At 33.8% G+C, this 22,904-nt stretch overlaps 1 protein-coding gene across 5 annotated transcripts; it reads left to right on the top strand.

Annotated features, from left to right (window-relative positions):
* The first annotated feature begins 13,539 nt into the window (after positions 1 to 13,539).
* Positions 13,540 to 22,486, top strand: LOC108456919 (protein BLISTER-like). Of its 5 annotated transcripts, none has more exons than XM_017755656.2 (14): positions 13,540 to 13,884; positions 14,878 to 14,922; positions 15,176 to 15,454; positions 15,555 to 16,117; positions 16,884 to 17,003; positions 17,513 to 17,578; positions 18,546 to 18,656; positions 19,115 to 19,191; positions 19,626 to 19,693; positions 19,821 to 19,934; positions 20,806 to 20,966; positions 21,093 to 21,161; positions 21,562 to 21,717; positions 22,041 to 22,486. In XM_017755656.2, the coding sequence occupies exons 3-14, from the start codon at positions 15,178 to 15,180 to the stop codon at positions 22,122 to 22,124; spliced, it is 1,866 nt and encodes a 621-aa protein (XP_017611145.1). In that variant the 5' UTR covers positions 13,540 to 13,884; positions 14,878 to 14,922; positions 15,176 to 15,177; the 3' UTR covers positions 22,125 to 22,486. The 5 variants fall into 5 exon arrangements, with proteins under 5 accessions (XP_017611145.1, XP_052874490.1, XP_052874489.1 ...); XM_053018530.1 differs by having other exon boundaries at positions 15,014 to 15,454; XM_017755655.2 differs by having other exon boundaries at positions 13,550 to 13,884; positions 14,878 to 15,454.
* Positions 22,487 to 22,904: the final 418 nt, after the last annotated feature.

Genomic DNA, 22,904 nt, shown 5'->3' with positions numbered 1-22,904 from the left:
CAGGTACCCCACGTCCATGGCCATTGCCACCTCAACCTCGGCCATGACCTCTCGACGGTGACGGTCCACCTCGCGCTGTTTGCACGGGTTGCACAGCCCTTTGTTCAACCACTTGAGCCTGAGCTGGCCTCTTAGGACAATCACTGATCTTATGTTCCTTAGATCCACAACGAAGGCAAGCCCCAGAACGTTTCCAACATTCTCCCAGATGCATTCTACCACAATCTCCACAAGCTTGTGGTCTAATAGTATTCACCGGTATCGCTCAAACTGGTTCCTCCATTCTAGTTCTTTTAACATTCCGGTTTGCAACACCAGTTGGTCCAGCATCTCTCCTGAACTGATTTTAATCCCTGTCGCGGTTCTTTCGTTCAGCTTGCTTCACCTCTTCGGCTATATTAGCCCTTTCTACCAGTGCAGCAAAATCGCGCTCTCTTTACGGAGCTATGAGCACCCTAAGCTCATCCCTGAGGCAATCCTCAAAGCGAACACTGCCCTCGTATTCGATAGAGATAATACCATTAGTATACCGGCTCAATCGCAGAAACTCTACCTCATATTCAGCAATGGTCTTACCACCCTGGGTCAGGTTCAGGAATTCCTTCCTTCGCACATCCACATAGCTAGCTCCGACATACTTCGCCTTGAAGGATGCTTAAACAACTCCCAAGTTACCTCTCGGTGGGTACCTCTCTCACGATGATCCACCACCGACACGCCTCGTCCGTAGTAAAGATATCGCTTTTTTTAACTTTTGCTCTCTTGAGCGGTCCAAGTCATCCATAATCGCTCCGTGGCTTCCGGTAGTACTCACCACATTTGGGACTACTCCAGATACACCCTAAAACTTCCGCTCCGTTGGCTTGAGTTATTTCGAAATGGACCCTTTATTCATAGGCCCGATATTAGCTCCGGCCACCATTTCTAGAACTCTTAACATGGCCTGAGACAAAGTGTCATCCCCCACGGCCCGATCATACGGCCCATTCTCATCCACCGATGGTGGTCGTGCTACTCCAGCAGGTATGTGTTCAGAAGACGAAGATCCAGCTTGAGTACTACCTCGGCCTCGACCACGGCCTCGACCACGGCGTCTTCCCCGAGTAGTTCTCGTACTCATATCGATTTATCTGATTACGAATTTTATACAGTTAGTTTATTGTTTCCACTGTTTATTACAAAATATCTTATGAACATATAAGGTTTCAGAGTTGTTCTCGCATAACTACAGTTTAGCTACTATCTCAATTTCCTAAGGCTTAATTTACCCTACAGTATCAGTTTCGTAGCCTTCACGCTATATTATCTATAGTACTATCTCTAAGGTTTAGTACTAACTACTGATGCGATTCAATATATAAAATGAATAGTTCTTATGACCTTGGTGCAGGGGATTGATGTGCCACCTCATCAGTTTTCAGATAAACTCAAAAGATTTAGACTTTTTGAAATCCATTTTCTAAACATTTGTGTTTAAAAAAAACAAGTTCGGAGATTATCTCCTTTAAACAGGAAATTTTCAAAAGTCAGGTTTTTCCAAAAATACCTTTTTTTTGGGCATAAAGTTTTGAAAACCCTTTTTAGACCCGATCCACAGCCGAGTTGTTGTAACTGGGCTCTGATACCACTAAATGTAGCACCCCAAACCCGGTCCAGACGTTAAGGCCGAATCCGACGTGCCACTTTAAAGTCAAAAACCCGTGTTCCCTTTTTAGTGTTTTAAAAAGCCGACTTTTGTCAAACTAACCAAGTGAATGGAAGCTGGGCACCAGGTAGGTATCCATAACAGAGGAGGTGAGCCATGAAGGCTGCTTAAGTACCAAGCTCTCCGATTGGATCCAATCCTAGACATGCCCACATCCATTGCCACACTTGTTATAACAAGTTGAAATTTCTTTGAGTGATTATCTTTGGTAAATCGAATATTCGTGACGTCGTGTTATTTAAAAAAAAACAAGTATCATTTTGAAATCAAGCCCTAAGTCTAGCCTATTTGAATTAGTATCCATCAATTTAAAGTTGTTTTTAATAATATAATCCCAGAAAAATCAAAGAAGAAAATAAAGTTAAAATGTCCTTATTACAACCCAAAAATTAAATAGTAATTAAAAATAACTTAGTCTCTTTTTCAAACCCAAAAGTATTCACCATGGCCACTCTAAATCCCCTCCGGCTCCAAGTCACCCACATCAAGGCTCACCTGCAAGGTTAAAGAAGGGGTGAGTTTGGGGAAACTCAATGTGTAAGGGAAACCCATTCAAAGCCCAAGTCAGCTCAAGCCCATTGGGCCTAAGCCCATTCAGGTAACAGTGGTACTGGGCTAGAGCCCTTTTCAGATTACAATAAACTGGGCCTTAGCCCCTTATTCAAATAACAATATGGCCCATAAGCCCATTTCAAAATACATGCAACATCCGTAAACATATGCAAGCCCATTTGGAGAGACTACTCAACCCACCAACCACTACACTCCACTCATACCAGCCATACACTCTATGTGGGGAATAGCTCAACCCACCCAAAGACAACACTCCACGATTCTTGACCTCTTTGCTCAATTATCGATAAATTGAGGCAAAGCCTCCAGTACGTGGACAAGCCACTTTCAGTACTTCCTCCGTCAATATCCCAGTCCCATGCATCAAATAATAACAACATGGCATGCAGTAAATAACACTAGTCAAACATGCATTTAGGTCAATTTAACCCTAGGGGTATTTCGGTAATTTATCTCCTAGGGGTAAAACTATAAATTTTCCACTTTTAAAAGTATTTCAGTAATTTATCTATTTTAGGGTTTTTCATGCATATTCCTACCTTTCACGTACTAACAGAATCACTACCGAGGGTTCTTACCGAATTGGGTCCGTTGGCCCATCATTCCAATTTTGGCCCATTAAGCCTAAAAATATCGAGGGCACAGAAATTATGCACTTTGCAGTCCAAACATTGCAGCTTACCAAAAACATTAATCGATTTACCTCACGAGCATTCGCACACTCGCAAATCTACAAAATACCGATTTTTGGCATTTCGGCTTTTCGACTTTTGTCGATCTAGACTAAGAAAGAGGGTGTTAGTTACACACTTTTATGACGATATCTTGATGAGATCCACACACGAACCGCCTACAATTGGATTACTAACACGTTAATCTAACTATTCAAATACAAACTACGATTAACCCCTTACAATATTCGCCAACCACACCTACAGATCATAGTAAGCTTATAAGAAATCAATAAGCAACTCATTAACAAATTTTTGTCAATGTTTACCACATAATCATAATTTCACTGCAAGCTATCTTCCTGAGCAACAGTCACTAAATCATTTATAACTGGAGCTACGAAACTCCAAATCAAGTGTCGTTAATTTTCCCTGAAAATAGACTCATATATCTTCTATCCATAAAATTTTCAGAATTTTTGGTATGGCCAATCAATACCAGATTTTTTTTAAAGTTTCCCATGTTTCACTGTTTGACTAATCTGACCACTCTTCATTACAAATCAAATTTCTCATTGTACAGAATTCAAAATATGTTCTCGTTTATTCCATTTGAAACTAGACTCATTAAGATTTAATTACATAATTTATGCAGCTTCTAACTCATCTCCTACAATTTATGGTGATTTTCTAAAGTCACGTTACTGCTGCTGTCCCAAGCAGATTTATTACCAAATCACTCTTTCACACTTAACTTGCATGCTTGTTATTTAAACATGTATATCACCAATCAATCATCACATATCTATGATTTTACTTAAGTATAATCTCTATTTCATCATTTTAAAGCACAACATGTTAGCCGATTTTTCCCCTTAGCATCTAAGGCACATGCATGCTCATTTGTTTGGCTCAACTTCACTTATCTACCATTTTTCATCAAAAGAACATGAAACAACAACCAAAAACCAAAATATGCTTCATGAGTTAGGGTAGAATCAAGAAGAACTCATGAACATCAAGATAGAAGCAAAGTACCAAGAACTTACCTTCAATTTTTCCCCCTCCTAGTGACCGAATATTCAAGGGTTTCCTCCCCTATTTGCTCTCTCTCAAATTCGGCTATGAAGAACAAAGAATGAACAAAAACCTTTCTTTACTTCCTTTTGTTATTCTTATCACTCAACATTTTATGACACATAAATGATATACTAATATTTGTGCCATACTCATGCCATAATTCCAATAAAAATATGCCCATAATGCTTACCGTGCCCATCATCCATTAACTATTAAAATGCTAATGCCCATCATCCATTAACTATTAAAATGCTAAAATGCATACATTATCAACTATCCATCACCTTGGCCGGCCACTACATTAAAAATGGGGAATTTGACATGCAAATCCTCCTATTTTGCACTACTATTTATTTGGCAACTACAAATTAGCCTATAGCATTTTTAAACATTTTCACATAGGTCTTATTTCATAATTTCACTCCCTTTTTCTTATGGAACAAAAAATAACTAAAAATAACTAAAATAACAAAAAATAACTAAAACATTCACAAAATTCTCGAAAATTGGGGCGTTACAGAGCACCAGATTTGGGACCAAGCTTAAGTCCTTAGCGTCGATCCTACCACGGTAATCAGCAGTCTCCATTGCTTTAAACGTTTCTTCAAGCCATTTACACCTATCATCGAGTTGTTTTGCCATGTCTACTTTTCCTTTCTCCATTTCTGCCATGTCATCAAGGTCCGGGACCAATAGATTAGCTGGATTATCCCGGGATTAGAGCCCGATCCTATAAGAATATTCATTGGTGTTGAGGCATTGGCACGGTATTCTTTGGGCCTGATAGTGACAGTACCGTTCGTGGATGCACCTCCGGTTGTGGTTGAGTGTTTACCAGAGCAAAGCCTGGAGGATAGATAGGGTCTTCATTATTGTTCCCCATAGTACTCTTCCCTTTCTCGCGTTCTCTAGCAAAGAATCGCGCCTAACCGCCTATCGATTATTTTGGGATTCTTCCATTTTTTCCTTCATATCTTGTTGTATCTTAGCCAGTTGCTCTTGCATCTGCGCTTGTAATTGTTCTTGCATCTCCCTTTGCATTTGTTCTATCCTTTCTAATCTCTGGTCCATTGCTTTGTTTTTACGGCGGGTATAGTAGCTATGTTTGGTTGCTTGATTCTCGTTGGTTTCCAGATTAACTGAAATAATTTTGTTTAATCAGGGTTCTTTAGTGAAAGTTTAATGCAAATGTTGCAATGTAATGCAAATGTATGGAATGAATGCAAAAGAAAGGAAGATGTTGATCTTGAATTCAATTCCATTAGAATAACTTTTCTAGAAAACATATTTCTTTACATGAAAATAGATTACATATGCGGTATTGCCCTTCATAGTCCAAGTAAACGCTGATCTTTTCTTCGTGGTCGAATCTTGTAAATTCTCCAAAAGATGCATTTGCTAGTTCCTTGCTGCTTAATCTGAGCCTCGATTCTTGCTCGTTTATCTCCATGATACTCATCAAAAAGTGCCGGCTCTTGGATAATCTTCGTTGGCAATTAAATCAAGTCATGTATTCATTTGTGGCCTTCCGGCTTTCTCTCGTCATGCCTTTGTTGGCTTGAATCTCTGGCAATTACATCATGTATTCCTCTGTGAACTACCAGCTTTCTCTCATCGTGTTTACTTGGACTATATTCAGGAGACTACTTTATCAAGAAATTCGTTTCCTTATGACAAACTATTCTATTTAGGAATCGAATTTCGAATCAACACATTCTTTTATTTGATGTAATGTAATGCAAATGCATGAATGCAAAAAAAAAGGAAGGCATTGATTCTAAATTTAATTTTGTTAGAACAACTTTTCTAGAAAGCAAATTCCTTTACATAAAACGGACTACATATACGGCTTTTCTCTCATATTCCAAGTGAAGACACCGATCTTCCTCTTCATATCCAGATCTTATGGTCGAGTCTGACGAATTCTCCAAGAGATGTCTATACTAACTCCTTTTTTGCTCGATCTAGGCTGCGACTCGTTGCTCACTTATTACTGTGATACTTGTCAGCTTCTTTAAGAAGGTCAAGACGTGACGGCTCTCGAATAGTCTTTGTCAGTTTCTGTCTTCAGGCAATGAAGCAAAGTCTTGTATTTCTTCACGGGCTATCAGTCTTCTTTCATGTGTTCACTTGGACCATATTTAGACAACCATATTATAATCCACTTTATCAAGAAATCCGTTTTCTTATGACAAACTGTTCTATTTAGCAATCAAATATGACTCAACACCTCCTTCCTAGGATGATGTAATGTAATGCAATTATAAACAAAACAAAAATAAAACACGTTAGTGCAGGATAAATAAATAACAAATAAAGCAATTCGGGTGACCACTAGGGGTTCGAAGTGGCTCTACCTAGTGTGGGCTCCTAGGTCTCTCTATATGTGATTTGGTTCTAGAGTAAGGGTACCTGAACCAGCAGATTCCTCGATCCTCACCCATTATAGGCTCATTTGAATCGAGTTCAACTCAGGAGAATACATTTCCCTATGGCTACACGGAGATGAAAATCTCACGAAACCATAGGTACGGATGTATTCCGAAAATGATCCACTATCCTGCACGGAGGTGAAAATCTCACGAAGGTGTAGTTTCTCACTATCACTTAAGGGTGTGACCACAACGGTCATGCAATACAATGGGAGAAGATATATGCATAAAAACTTGAAACGATTAAAGAAAATAAGAATAAAATGATGAAAACAGATGAAACGCAATAAAGAGATCGTATATCAAAACCAAATTCTGAATTTTCGAAAAAAGACAAAAGTTAATCAACTTGTGGCTTGACTCTCTTATAAAACTCCCCAGTGGAGCCGCCAAGTTGTCGTAACCATTTTTTTTGAAAAAACGGGAATCGACTTAGATTTTTGGAAATGAAAACGAATAGAGGAGTCGCCACCAATCTTTTTTGATGAGGTGTGATCGGATCACCTTAAATTAATCATTTTAATAAAAGTTAAGATTTACTAAAACTATAATTTTTGGTCTACGAAAATCAGAAAATGAGTTCGGGAGTCGGTTACGCACAATGAAGGATTAGCACCCTCGATATGCCCAAAATTGGTACCTAGTTGATTAATTAGTGTCTTAGTGTCGAAAATTTGAAAACTTGAAAGAATTTAAAATACGATCCCTCTTTATAAAAAAAATGTAATACCCCTACCCGTATTCATTGCCGGAATAGGGTACAAGGCATTACCGGAGTTTACGAATTAATTTTTTTTTTTTCAATTCAACATATTTTCATGATAGATTCATGCATTTATATAAGATAACGTCATCACATATCTATAACCAGGTTTGTTAACCATACTAATGGTTAACTTTACATTCATTTCACGTTAACATTTACTTTGTTAGCTTATACATGCCATTGATTTCCAAAATAAAGTTTCTTTATATACGAAAATCCGAGGTTGATAAATGTGATGTGTCTCCGACCAAATCCGACCTCCGAGCTCTTAACACTACAAAACAGGGAAAAAGGAACGGGTAAGCACTTTGTGCTTAGTAAGCTCATGGAACAAAAATTATACTTACCTAATATTTTCAATACAATATAATAAACATTCATATATCCTTTCAATGCATTATTACCCTAATATGCACAAACTCAACATTCAAGTTAGTACAATAATTTCCATGTACCAATAATATATACTATGATTTCCATTTCCTTGTTATTTTTCCATATTTATCCGTTGAATTTCTTGGAATTTTCGATGGAATTTCAGAGGTACACTTTTAGTGTACAATTCCGGTCCGTCAATTCATATTCATGTGCGCACATTTCCATTTCAGAGAGCACACTCATGAACCTCAACCTTGCAATGGATTACGGTCGAGCTAAATCGTCATGCAATATAAACTCATAGAGTATTGTCGGGATTACCAGTCCAGGCTAAATCCCCTGCAACGACAATTACTCTAATGAGTTTGGATCTGAATTACCAGTCCAGGCTAAATTCAGACCCTAATTCGGATTACCCGTCCGGGCTAAATCCATTTTACACATATTCTTCGGGAGGGCTATATCAGGATAGGATCACCCGTCCGGGCTAAATCCTTTTTACCGTCAATTCCTTTTTAGAGATCCATCGAATTTTCCTTTCATTCAACCGGGATTTCTTCCCATTTTATCAAATATATCAATGTTTCATTAATTTTCATACAATGAACACTCAAATCATATTCTCATCAATAACATACAATCTCAAGCATTTAAGAATATAATTCAAGTTACACGAACTTACCTTGATACTTGTTTGTAAACAAGAAAATCTATTAATCCCGAACTTTTCCTTTTCTCGATCTAGCTTCAGATTTGAATCTTCTGGATCTAAATAAATAAATTTAATTATCAATTTAATACATTTCATGTTCATATGCAACATTCTCTATAATTCAACTATTATTTATAGTTCATTCAAAGTTGTCTACTTGAGTCATAGTCACTAAATTATTTATAACTTGATCTACGAAACTCCAAATTAAGATCTGTTAATTTTCCCTGAAACTAGACTCATATATATTTTTACCATAAAATTTTCAGAATTTTTGGTTTAGCCAATCAGTACAGTTTATTCTTCAAAGTCACCCCTGTTCTGTTGTCTAACAGTTCTGACCCTTCTTCACTAAAAATAACTTATCTCTTTATACAGAATTCAAATGATGTTCTTGTTTGTTTCTATTAAAAATAGACTCATTCAGAATTCTAGACATATAAATTTAAGTCCCTAATTATTTTTATTAAATTTTTTATAATTTTTCAAAGTCAGAACAGGGGAACCCGAATTCATTCTGACCTTGTCTCACAAAATTCATTATATCTCAAAATTGACAAATCCATTGCTTACAATATTTCTTCTATGAGAAACTAGACTCAATAAGCTTTAATTCCATATTTTGTTCATCTTCTAATTCGATTCGTACAATTTTTAGTGATTTTTCAAAGTTAGTCTACTGCTGCTGTCCTAACTGTTTTAGTGCAAGCTATTTATTACCATTTTTTCCCTAAGCTTTTAATAAATGATAATTTCGTCCCTACTCAATTAGCCTCTCAATTGAGCTGATTTTTCTCAATTAACATTTTATTCTATCCCCTTAAACTAGTTTACAACCTTTAGGAATCAGAATTTCAGCAATAGACTTTAATTCCAAACATTTTCACAATTAGGTCCCAAAAATCAATTTCCATTGAAATTGCCTAATAAAATCATCTCATAAACAAATTAAAGCTTTAATTTCATTCTATTTCATCATGAACTTACAGCACTCAACCATGGTGACTTTAAATTTCATCCATGAAATCAAAAACTAATGAATTTAATAGTAGGATCTAGTTGTAAAAGTCTTAGAAACACAAAAATTACAAGAAAAAGGCAAGGATTAACTCACTTGGTGCAAAAATTATGAAATACCAGCTTAGAGAACCCTCCTATGGCGTTTTTAGCTGCTGGAATTGAAGAGAAATGAAGAGAAATCTAGATATTTCCTATTTAGTCCTAGTTTCATTTAGTTAATTTTGCAATATTCTAATTTTACCCTTAATTTATCAATTTTTCTGCTGATTTCATACCCTTGCCGCCCAGCCCAAATAACTTTTGGGTCTAATTGCCTTTTATATCCTTTCTCATTAGACTAATAAGCTATTTAATCACTCTAGCAACTTTTACACCTATTACAATTCAGTCCTTTTCATTTAATTGACTACACAAACATTAAAATTTCCTAACCAAACATTAAAATTTCCTAACGAATTTTTAATACCACATTAATAATGTTTCATAAATATTTATAAAATTATTTTTGACTCAGTTTTACGAGATAGAGGTCCCGATACCTTATTTTACCCAATTTCTTCAATAATTTTTTTTTCTAACTAATCACTAAATTGATAAAATTTTCCTATCAATATTTTCATACGATTTTCCTATCATATAAATTTTCAAGCAAAAATATTGAAATAAATTTCTCTTTAAATCGGATTTGTGGTTACGAAACCACTGTTCGATAACATTGAATTTACGCCATTACAAAAAATGCTCAAATGTTAAAGACCTTATCATCTCACAATATAAAATGTCACATCCAGTAAGTTAGGACACGACATCTTGAATTTTCGAGAGCGAGCTTGCCTTTTATATAAAAATTCGTGTATTTCAAAAGGTTATTCAGTTAGTTAAGGTGAACGAGGAAAATCGAAACCCAGTAAGTTAGGGCACGTTTTCTCGAATTCTCGAACACCGAATATTGCCTTTACTTGCAAAAATCTTATTTCGAGGTAACAAAATGCCATACCCGGTAAGTTAGAGCACAACACCTCGTATCTCCGAGAATAAGCATTTTTTAAAATTCATGTCGCGATTTAAAAGAGTATTCCGTTATTTAGGTTAAAGGAGAAAATCAAAACCCAGTAAGTTAGGGCACGATTGTCTCGAATTACCAAATACGGAATATTACTTTTATGAAAGAATTATTATTAGGTTGGATATAATGATAATAAGAATAATATTAAAGTAAAGTAAATAATAATACTATATATAAAATATATATATGTATATAATAGAAATACACACTACTATATAATAATAATAATAATAAATATAGAAATACAAAAAGCAAATATAATAAAATATTAAATTAAAGTAATAAAAACAATACTATATATAAATATATATATACATAAAATATACATTAATATATAATAATAATAGTAATAGCAAAAATAATGAAAATATGAGTAATATTAATAATATATTAGAATACAAAAGTAAAGTAATAACAATAGGGTGATAATAATAATAATAATACAAACAATAATACATATATATATAATAATAGTAGTCGAAATAAAAATAATAGAAGTAACAATAATGATAGTAATAATATAAATAAATATGGAGAGGGCATATTATAATATAATAATATAAATAATAATATATACATGAGAAATAATAATAATAATATAAATAATAGTAAAATAATAAAATAAAAAAAAATAAAACAAAGCTCTCAACTCTCTTTCTGCCTCTTTTCTAAATCCGGCCATTGGTCCGGCTTTGCTTCGGTCAGGGACCCCCACGGGCCACCGTCGGCGCCACCGTACATGGCGGCCGGACCTAAAAAAAACCTTTTTCGGTAATGAAAATATGGGTAAGCTTCTTACTTTTATTTTTACTTTCGTATAAAAAAAAACAAAATAAAATTGAAAGGAAAACAATAAACAAACAAAGAACTTAAGATGAGAATAGACAAAAGAAACCTCTTTTGCTTTGATCTTTGATTAATCTCTAAAAACTAGACTTTCCAAAAAACAAAAACAACCCTCTCTAACATTGTCTTGAATGGCTTTTATAGCCAAATTTTACAAATAAATTTTTTGTAGGCAAGTGGAGTGGTTGCGGTAGTTTAGTGGAGTGGTTTAGTAGGGTGGTTGGGGTGGTTTAGTGGAGTGGTTTAGTGGAGTGGTTTAGTGAAGTTGTTGGAGTGGTTGGAGTGGTTTAGTGGAGTAAAGATATTTAGATTTTATTTCTTTTATTTTTTTTTTATTTTGGGTATTGGGCTTAGGTTTGGGTAGGTGCATTTAAGTTTGGGCTTTGGACGTTGTTGGGTTTTGGGCTAGGTTTAATTTGAGTTTGGTTTTATTGGGCTCCGGGCAAAATTTGGGCCATACAAGACTGTTAAAATCGATGTTATATGGCTTCCTCTTTTTGCATTGCTTACGCCAGTCGAAAACTCTCTTTCTCCTTTTCTTTTACAGTTTAATTTTTATTTATGAAACAATTTTAGACGTCACAAATCTACGAACTAAAATTTAAACAAGTTTTTTTCTTTGATTTTTGATACTGACCGTCAAACCGACTTGAATTTAAGGTATGTTCTTATACTCGTTAATGGGTACTGATCCACTATACTAATCATCGAATCGCTAAAAAAAAAAACTTAACAGTTTAGTGGCTTAATTGAAAACTAGCAAATAATTTAGTAGATTAAAGGAAAACTTTTGAATAATTCAATGAAGAAATTATAACTTAAAAAAAAAACTTACCCATTAATTAGTGGTTAATGATACATTTATGTTTAAAATATCAAATTGAGAATTAAAAAATTTAACTGAAAAATGGAATCTTTTAATTACAACCAATATAGAACAAATTTGGTTCCAAAGTATTTAAATAAAAATTAAATTTTAATAAAAGTTGTACTAAAAATTTATAAATTGATTTAAACAGTTGAGTTATTAACTTTTGTTTGGATTTTTATTTATTCAGTTTTATGTTTGTTATGGATCGTTTTTTCAAAAAATTTAAAACTGTCATTGATTAGGTAATTGGTTGAGCCTTTGATAATGTTAAGAGTATTATTATTCTGTTATAAAGTAGTGAGAATTTATTTTGTTAGAAATAAAATATATATTTTGATAATTATAATTTTTATTGACATAATTATTTTCCTATTAAAAGTATTTAAATAATTTTTTGTTATGTGCTTGGTTCGTGTTGCTTGAGTTTACACTTAACGTAATTTGAGGTACAATAATAGCAAAGAAAATCGTTCGATTGAAAGCTAGGAACGATATAAACCAATATCACACAGAGCACAAATACTTTTCAAAAAAAAATTTATTACAATAAATATTACAAATCGACTTAGTTTTCAAAAAATTTAACCTTCAGCTAAAATCGTTTTATTAACCTAATTTTTCCAACACAATATAGTAAGTTACATTTATTATGGAAATCATTTGTATGCGGGAGAATAGAACCACAAACTTATCAATATTAGAGACTTAATATCACTATTGCAAATGATAAAACTTGAGACTTATTGAACACCCATACATAAAAAATATGAAGGGTAAAACTCGAGTTTAGTACCCAGAGCTTCTTTGTTGTGTATCAGACTTATTTATAAGTTGGGTTAACTACTAAAGTTTAAGGGTCTGTCTAAAACTTGAGAAAATTTGAGAGATTTTATATAAAATTATTAGACCCAATAACCGGAATTGAGCAAAAAAATTAAACTTTTTAAAATAAGAATTGAACTCAATTTTCAGACCCAACCTATTTATTAAAGTTGTAAATTTTTTTTAATAATTGAGGGAGAGAATAAGGGTAATGGTTGCTTGAGATTAAACTTAATCTCTTATGCTTAAAACATAATGCTTTTGTTATTAAGTTAAGAAGTTGTTGAAAGTTGTAATATTTTATATTATGTAATTTCTAACATATAAAAATTAATTTTATAGTGATTTATAATACAACTATAATCTAAACATAAAAATATTAAGATAAATATATAAAATTTTAACAAATAAATTAAAATAATATAAAATATATATTTAAACATTTTAAACCCGGCTAGGTTACGCTTAAATATATATATTTTCGGAAAAATTTAAATATTTTCCATTTTTATCCCGACAAAATTTATTTATTAATTATCTGTTTCGACCAAATTTAAATATCAAAATTGGTAAAACAAAATGACCAAAATTTAATAATTCCATTCATTTTAAACGAGTTCAGTAACAACTAAAAAAATCCAGAAGTAAAAAGCTCAACAACGACATTTGCCTAAAACAGGACCAAAAAAAAAAGAAAAAAAAAATTCCCACGCTTAAAAAAATAACTTTTTTCTTCCTTCCCCGATCTGACCTGACCTCCCTCCTTTTCTTACTTGTTGTTTTCCGATTGGCATTTACTTTGTGAGTTAATGGTGGTGAGAATTTGGAGATAGAATTGTTAAATTGACGAGATTTGGACGGGGGGTTTTGTGGGGAATGGCGTCGGCTGAGGTATTGCCTAGTTCGCGGAAACAAGAGCATTTAGAAGCTGGGAAGCGTCGGGTACCTTTTTTTTTTTTTTCCTTTAGTGGTTTTTATTATTGATTCGGTGACTGAATTTGTTATTAATTAAAGTTTTATGTAATTCCTTAGTGGTAAGCAATCCATGTTTCAACGCTTTTTTGAATTTTAGGCATATCTGGTCCTTGATTTAGGATTTAAGTTTTCTGAACAGGACTGGAACTGAGTATATTTTGGTATTTTTCTGAAATGATCGGTGGCGTTTATGTTGTTTTGCAATGTTTTTAATGCTTACACGTTTGGGAAGTTTCACTGTTTTATGCATTAAAATATAATCTTTGCAATGTGTAAGGTTTACCATCGACGCTAATAAAGGAATAGGCCAAGGTTTTAGTTTTTCTTAATAAATTTGAAAGCTTATTTGTGTAATCACATTTGAATGGAGAGCAATGGTAGTGTTTGTATCCATGCCTGAAAGGGTGAAAAAAGCTTCATGTGACACTATACTAAAGTAAGAACGGCTTGCCTGGAACTTAAGAACAAATTCTGAAAGAACAGTGTATCTCTGTTCCATGACTGATAGATTTGAGTTTAAAGTTGCTGGTTGCTGTTCCTCCCACGTAATGTATTCTCATTTCTAATTTTTGTTGGGTTGGACCAGTTCTGGTTGTTTAGAAATCTTCTTTTGATTTGTTCTGGTCACGCTTTTATGGGGGTTCTGGGTTACTAATTCATTAGAATTTCGTTTTTTTTTTTTGCTAGTTAGGGCTCAAAAACTAAGAGAAATCCCTTTATACAGTTTTATCTTTTGCCTCTGAATGTTGCACATTGTTATGTTGGTTGATAAGTTAAATCCTCCATTCCTCCTAAATAATTCCTTTGGTTTATTAGATTTTTTATGATTATTAATCTGGATTTATGCCTACAATAAAAGATTCAGTTATATGATTTTGCATAAATGGGATTTTGAAATAACAAAGAATTCTAGAGTGCATGTACCATGTGTTGTTTTAACTCATACATCTTATCTTGCAGCTTGAAGAATTTCGAAAGAAAAAGGCTGCTGAAAGAGCCAAGAAGGTAGCTTCTACCACTCAATCTTACAATACTGATGTTAGCTTAAATGATAAACATCAGTTAGAAACTGAACAAGTGAGAGCCATTAACTCAGATGGTGCCGGTACATCTGAGGGACCTAATCCTTCTTCCTTAAAAACAATTAACAACAACAACAAAACAACTGAAGTTTCCCGTGAAAATCAGCAAGTTTACTCGAACAATGCCTTTGAAGTCCCATCTTTTCTAGGCGGTGATTATAATTCATCTATTACAGAGATGCAGACACATGAAAAAAGTCAAGAAAATGAGAAATACGGTGCTCCATGGAATGGTGGACCATTTTCTAATGATAGCCTACACACAAAACGTTTCAGTAATGACTTTCTAGAGCCCAAGTCAAAAGAAGATGATGGTTCTTTGAAGGTTTCTGCAGTTGTAACTCCTATTTCTGAAGATTTTGTTACAAAAAGATCTCAGCAGAATTCACTGCAAAATAAGGCCAGTGAAGGAAGCTTGCTAGGTATTAACCATGTGCTATCTTCTTTTCATGAAGGTAATCTTCAATTTGTGATTTTTTTTGTTTGAACATCCTTGATATATTTACTGACTAGAATTTCAATTTATCTTATCTTTGTTCCATGGTTTAATTGTAGATTCTATTCAATCAATCTTGGGTATAAGAGGGTCTATGATTTCTGATCCTGGAGAAAGAAATTTTAGTAGTTCATCCAGTGATTTTCCAAGTGTGCTTGGACCATCCACGCAAATATCTGGGTCTTCAGAGTTCAATTTTGATGCCAGAGGTTCCTCAAGTCACATGCCAGTACATTCAGTCACGGATGATACTATTTCTAGGAGATCTCGTCCATCTTTCCTTGATTCTCTTAATGTATCCAAAGCTTCTTCTGGGTCTCTTTTTCAACATGATAAAACTACAAACAATGCATTTGCATCCCATAGTTCACAATTTAACAGCTTCAACACCAAAGGATCATCCCTGTTTGAGAAACCATCAACAGAGATTGAAACTATGGGAACTTTCTCCAAGCTAGGGTTCCCTGAGTTTCCTGGTGCTAGGGAGTATCCTGGTCAATATTCGGTTCCTGTTTATAATGGTGACCTCTTGAGCCTGAATGTTGCTAATGAGAATGTCTCAGAGAAGAACCATGAGTTCTACTCAACCAAACACAATGAAGATTTTGCTGCTTTGGAGCAGGTACCGTATCTTTCTTGTTGAGTGTACTACAGATCCAGCTTTTCTGCACGGTTTGGCATTCCACTATGAATCTGCAATTTTCTACTAGTATACAGTTTTTATAGAATTTATAAGAGCCATGGAAGTTATCGTTTTCTATATCTTTATAAGGATTTAGGTATTTGTTAACTTCTGACAAGAAATACGTGACAAAAAGGTTTTTGGATCTCTAGAATGCAAAAGAAAAAAGGACTATGGTTTACCTGACTGATGTGCTTAATTATATGATTTCACTGTTGGAGGTATCAAATCTTGGTAGGAAGTGTAGAGCTTAGTTGAGGGATAAAGCTGAATGTTTTTCAATTTATTGTTCCTTTATGGTGAAACAATGGATAACTATATTTGCATACTTGTATGATCTCTGTCTTGTGTTTACCATCTTGTTGTGGGGGATGCATATGCTGGATTAAGGTTCTGCTAAGTTCGGGCAAGGAAGACTATAAGCTTGAGAAATTTCGTTATGATGCACTGTTTCAGATTTGAAGCATAAAGACATGTTGGCATCTTACGTGTGAATAAATATAGCAATAGTTGGTTGAAGCTTTTTACAAAGCCATGGAAATGAAAACTTCCTTCTATGTTTCGAATTTTTAATATAGATGCATTTTTTTGTTGAAAATTATAATGTTTAATATGTTATTAATTGTGTTGGTTTTGTGTTTTGATGTTCTCGTGGATCTCCATTGTTTTGTCGGACTTTATCTATTTATTTATTCTTATTCTGCAGCATATTGAAGATTTGACTCAGGAAAAGTTTTCATTGCAACGAGCACTTGAGGCCACACGTACATTTGCAGAATCGTTGGCTGCTGAAAATTCATCCTTGACTGATAGTTGCAATCAACAGGTTTGTTTCCAAATATAATACTTTTATGGCATCACTATAATGTCATGGTCGTAGACAATTGTCTAATGCGCATACTTAGGCTGTGTGAATATATATAGTTATCTTGTCATTTACATAATTATTAACATATAAAATACTTTCAGTGTTATCATGTGTTGGGTTATCCTTGAATAACTTAAATCTGATTTTCTTTGCTTATTCTTTTAATCTTTTAACTTTCTATGCATGAAGGCTTCCTAGCAACCAGCATTATTGAGGTCAGGAAAATAGATGGTAAATTTCAAAATATTTCTGTGTGCTCATGAATGAGATCAAATATCTTGAAACAATAAAGACAATGACTCCAATTCTCTAGAAACCTTCTTCTGTTTGTCTGGAAGTTGTTTCTTTATTGCAGCTTATATTATGAAATTCTGAAAGGCACTCAATTTATTTTCATTGTCCCATTCACTATTCTGAACCTTTTTAAGAAGCCTTTGCCATCTGTTGACACATTTTTTTTCTCCCAGAGAAGTGTTGTCAACCAGCTAAAATCCGATATGGAGAAGTTGCAGGAAGAAATCAAGGCCCAACTGGTTAGTATCATGTTATATTTAGGGTACTTATGATCAGCTCAAGTTCTTCGTAAAATAATTGAATCTTGTGGGACTGCATATTGCTTGATTCATATCATATGGTTAGTCTAGGTGCGTTTATGGTTAGTCTAGGTGCGTTTGTGTGGTGTATTTCATATGTCCACTTATGCACATAGATTTCGGTCCTATTTCTTGCATCTTTCTTCATACCTGTTAACCAGAGAACTTGGTACAAAAAAAATCAAGTTTATGAGATTCACTCATCATTTTATGATATGTGCTACCACTCGCAAACTGCTTTTTCCCCCTTTAGCTGAGCTCAAACAGGTTTTTAAGGCTATGATTGCCCAAATACCAAATAAAGTTTAATGTTCTGCTTGGGCAGGGAGATTTCTGCTGAGAATTTGCGTTTTTGAGTGTAGGGAATATGAGATATACAGTTTTTATAGGAATTTATGACGGGCATTATTCCTAATTAGAGGAGGAAGAGAAGTAGCATTCTTTTGTTTGAAGATATATGTGTGTATATATATTTACTTTAGTCTATAAAAATGATCCAGAAAGGTGGAGATTTTTATGATGGCTGATGATATGATGGAAGTAAAAGCATTATATCATTGTTGGTGTTATTTTCACAAGGAAATAAGCAAAGCGTGCACTGGTAGTTTGATGTTGTAATCTTCTCATTAGGTGATGCAGTGTTGATAGTTCAATAAGTCCTTCGTTTGCAGTGGTTCTCTTTGGTAGCAAAAGAATGGTAAATAGGATGCAGCTCTGTTTTGTGCTGTTTTGTAAAATCCGGTGCTGTGTGTATGCTGATTTGCATTTTATCTTCTTGTGTTCTTTGTTTCATGATGTTTGCATGGGTGGAGGAGATTTATGTGTCACAAATATACAAACTTCTGGCATTTTATTTTGCGTATTCTTTTAATGTTTTCTTTCCTTGTCTAATGTTTAATATCTGCAGGCAGAACTTGAGTCTTTTAAAATGGAATTCACAAATGCACGATTGGAATGTAATGCTGCTGATGAACGTGCCAATATACTGGCTTCTGAAGTCATTGGTTTGGAGGAGAAGGTAATAAACTTTTTAATTGGTGTGAAGTTTTTCTTCCTTTTCTAATATCATTCTGTTCTCTATAAAACATCTGCCCCTCTAGTTAATAATGGTGAGAGATTGGGAAACTTCTGTGCATAATATGCGTGGCTGTAACATGCTAATATGTACTAAACATTAAAGGTGTAATTTAGGCATGTGATAAAAGGCTAGCACTTTTTGGTAGCAAGGATAAAAAGTGGAAAGATTAAATAGTTTGCCATCCTTACTACACAGAACCCAAAGGATTTTAAAGTTTTTATTTAACTCTCTCTCTCTCTCTCTCTCTCTCTCTCTCTCTCTCTTATATTTATATGGTTTTGATCTTGTTAATTTGCTTGTTTAGACCATATGACTAGCATTTGGATTATCTTCCATTGCATGTTTTTTTTTTTTTTGTATAAAGTTATTTATGCTGGCATCTGCTTTTTTCTTTTTAGGCACTTAGATTAAGGTCAAATGAGCTAAAATTGGAGAGGCAATTGGAGAACACAGAGGCTGAAATTTCTTCTTTCAAGTATGCTGTAATTTTTCTTTACCAAAGGGCTTGTGATCTACATTTTCAGGATGAGTTGATTACTTGTTTCTTCAATTATATATGCCTTTTGCCATATGTGTTCAAAAGTAACTGCCTAGATTATAAAGCTCATACATAACTCCTTGGTGCAGAATTGAAGGTTACTTTTGTTGTGATTGGTAGAGAAACATTTATTATTGTTACTTATTACAACTAAAGAACCAGAAAGGAAGAAAAAGAATATGTGTGCCTGTGGGGTGGGAGATATTTAATTGTTAGTTATGTGCTTATTAAGTAGGTTTCCTGTGTGAAATGTTTAATGTTGTTTCCTTCCATTTGCTATATATTATCATGTTTAGACTTTCATTTGGATATGTTTTCATGTTGATTCTTCTAATAGTTATAGGACATCTTTTTCATTCTGAATTTTGCAGAAAGAAAATGTCTAGCCTAGAGAAAGAGCGTCAGGATTTTCTATCAACCGTTGAAGCACTTAAAGAAGGTAAGTACGCTAATAACCAGGCGTTTTAATGATAATAATATTTACTTTACATTTTAAGTTTCTCTCTCTCTATATTCTATAATAGCCATATGTTTGCTATATGTTTTCTCTTATTCATTTAACTCAGAGAAGAAGGTACTTCAGTCTAAGCTACGAAAAGCTTCTGGCAGTGGACAGTCTATTGATGTTATTAAGAATCCTGCTTCTAAGAAGGATATGTCAACTTCAACAGAAAATCTTGGTAATGGTGCTACTTTTCCAATTGCTATATCTTATTGTACCGAATCAAAATCCAGTCAATATGGCAGGCATACATATTATTGGTCAGTCATCAATTTCATGCTAGGCTGAGTTTCTCTTAATACTGATCTACCCTCACAAATCAAGAACACTTATTCATTGAGATGTAGAAACAAAAACCATACTTAGGGGGTCCAATTTTGACTTTGGTTCTCCGGATTTTTCTTTTTCTGTTATGTCTTAGATGGTGCTGTGGTGTATGGATTTGTTTTTCTCTTCCATTCATGCCTTGATGCCTTTAAGTTTGAGGTCATTTATTGCTGATGTATTCAAAGCACAAGGGCAGCTTTTGAATATACCTATAAATGCCAAATTTGCATTGTTGGTTAATTTGTTCAAGGAACCAGATATTGACACACAATGTAGGATTTTGCAAATAGTCCTTTGTTTACTTATTGAGTCATGAAGAAACTCCCAAGGATAACTTTCAGATATTTATTGTATCAAAACATAGATAACATCATAAATTCTTCATTGGAGAATTTGGTGTTGTGGAAGACTTGGAGTAATTTGTTACAATATGATGGATAAGTTACTTCAAGTCCATTATTTCTGTAATGTACTAGTGTCTGACACAAGTCAGATGCTCCAAGATATGCATGGATATAAGCATACTGTCCCATGTAGCCAGAAATATAAGGAGAAACTTAAAGAATACTGAAAGTACCCAGCAACATCCAATCTGAACTCAAGTTTTAAAGCAACAAATGAGAAGTCTGATGAGCAATTATAGTGGTTAAATGCTTTCTTAATGTTTCTTCGAGTTACGTGGCCCTTACATATTTTTTATTTTATTTACTGTACTTTTGCAGCAAGCATGGATCCTTCTTCTGATGATAGGAGAATGAATAACAGCAATGATGCCTCTGGTTTAAGCTTGCTGCATGATGATGAGCAGTTTGAAGCTTCTTCTGTCTATATCCCTCCTGATCAAACGAGAATGATTCAGAACATCAATTCTCTAATTTCAGAGGTAGCTCCTGTTATGTGATTCAAATATTCTTTTGGCCTTTTTTTGTTTTACTCCTTTGACAAATATGAAATTATGTTGTGGCTACTTTGCCTGTCATGATAATTGGATGGCCTTTCTTTATTGCAGTTAACATTGGAGAAAGAAGAACTGACACAAGCTTTGTCATCTGAGTTATCTCAAAGTTCAAAGCTGAAGGTAATTTACCTGAACTTGACATATTTGGAATTCAAGCTATTTGTATTAGTTCAATTTGGATCTTGTTGCTTGACATCTATAGGGATTTTCTAAAAGATAAAATTATTCAACTAGAAATTGAAGTGAAGAACATCTTTATTTAACAAGGTTCGTCCTAGAGCCAGTAATTAGCCACCTGGGATTTTTAAGCATTATCATATTTAACGAGGATTCTCTAAAAACTATATTTCCTTTTTTATTTAGTCATTAGGTCATTTGAATTTCTAATGCGCAATTCATCATTTGCAAACTTTTTGAAGGACTCATTATATGTTGATTTTTTCTATATTTGAATTTTATATTCTTTTGAGTGATTGTTTATTTATTTATGTTATCCTTGCACTCTCATTAATGAACGAAGGAGTTGAACAACGAGTTGTCTAGGAAACTTGAAGCTCAAACTCAAAGATTAGAGCTTCTGACAGCTCGAAGTATGGCAAGTGAGCATATCCCAGCAAGACAACCCGAGTCTCAAATAATGCATGATAATACTCCATATGCCGACGAGGGTGATGAGGTACCATTTGTCTCTCTCCGTCTCTCTTTCATACCACGACATGATTGTGTATCATTTTTTGTTATTCCAACTTAAGCGGTTACTATAAATGCTTTTTGGTGTGAACTGTGCTTTAAGCTATCTTATGAGAAAGATTGAGCCTGCTGTATCATTGTCAATCCAACCAGTGCTGAAAATGGAGCACTGAAATGCTTTCTGGATAATAGAGCTTATATCATCTGACTAACTCTAATAGTATATTAATTTTCAGCACTGAAATGCTTTCTGGATAATAGAGCTTATATCATCTGACTAACTCTAATAGTATATTAATTTCTCTGTAGGTGGTGGAACGGGTGTTAGGATGGATTATGAAGCTCTTTCCTGGTGGGCCATCAAGACGGAGAACCAACAAGCATATTTCATAATGAATCCTGATATCATGGAAAGAAAGGACTACACTTTCACGAGGTCTAGTTCAGGTTTGCCTTCCCTGACTGTTGTTGATGTGAGGGAGGTTGTCACTTGTAAAATTTGAGTCATGTTATACAAACCCTTATTTTTTAATAGAAAGGAAAATGAGTTTATTGACCGACTATTACTTCTGTTGGCACCGTTGCTGTTACAAACTTTCGGAGGTTGTGGGTTTGAGCCTGTCTCAAGTGAGTATAATTAGTTGGGGGGTTGTGGATTAAAGGTAGATTAGGAATGCCGAAAAACAAATGAGTTTAACGAGTTAATGTTACCATTTATAGGAAAAAAAAAACTAATGCTCAATTTTTTGAGAGAATTTTTTATCTTCACTTTTTTTTTTAATCTTTCGTATCAAACAAAATTTAGGAGCGCGTGAGTTTGAATCGAGCATTTCCTTATATTTGTGATAAATTTTAAATTGGTAAAATATAGTTTGAATCAGTAAAATTAATTTTTTTGAATATTTTCTTTTAGAAAATTTTGTCATATGTAATAGGATATGAATTTTAAGTTCTTGAATTTATCTCTGTACTCTTTGAAAATTAGAATTTTAGTCTTTTGTACTTTTATTTTCATAAATTTAGTTTTACGTTTCAGTTTTCAAAATTCATACGAATTTTTTTGTTAATTTTTAACCACATCACTATTAAGTAAATTTTTCTTTATATTTTAATTTTAAAATATTATACCAACAAATCTTTTAAAAAAATTAACCTATTAAAATCAAAGTAAAA

Source organism: Gossypium arboreum, chromosome 9, assembly GCF_025698485.1.
Source record: "Gossypium arboreum isolate Shixiya-1 chromosome 9, ASM2569848v2, whole genome shotgun sequence".
Lineage (NCBI taxonomy): Eukaryota > Viridiplantae > Streptophyta > Magnoliopsida > Malvales > Malvaceae > Gossypium > Gossypium arboreum.
Note: the sequence above shows the minus strand (reverse complement) of the source record. Positions and strands in the feature narration are given on the sequence as shown.

Coding starts and splice junctions, on each gene's coding strand:
- LOC108456919 (XM_017755655.2), top strand. CDS start 13,819: ATGGCGTCGGCTGAGGTATTGCCTAGTTCGCGGAAACAAGAGCATTTA. Junction 13,885..14,877: donor TAGAAGCTGGGAAGCGTCGG/GTACCTTTTTTT, acceptor CTTATCTTGCAG/CTTGAAGAATTTCGAAAGAA. Junction 16,118..16,883: donor ATTTTGCTGCTTTGGAGCAG/GTACCGTATCTT, acceptor CTTATTCTGCAG/CATATTGAAGATTTGACTCA.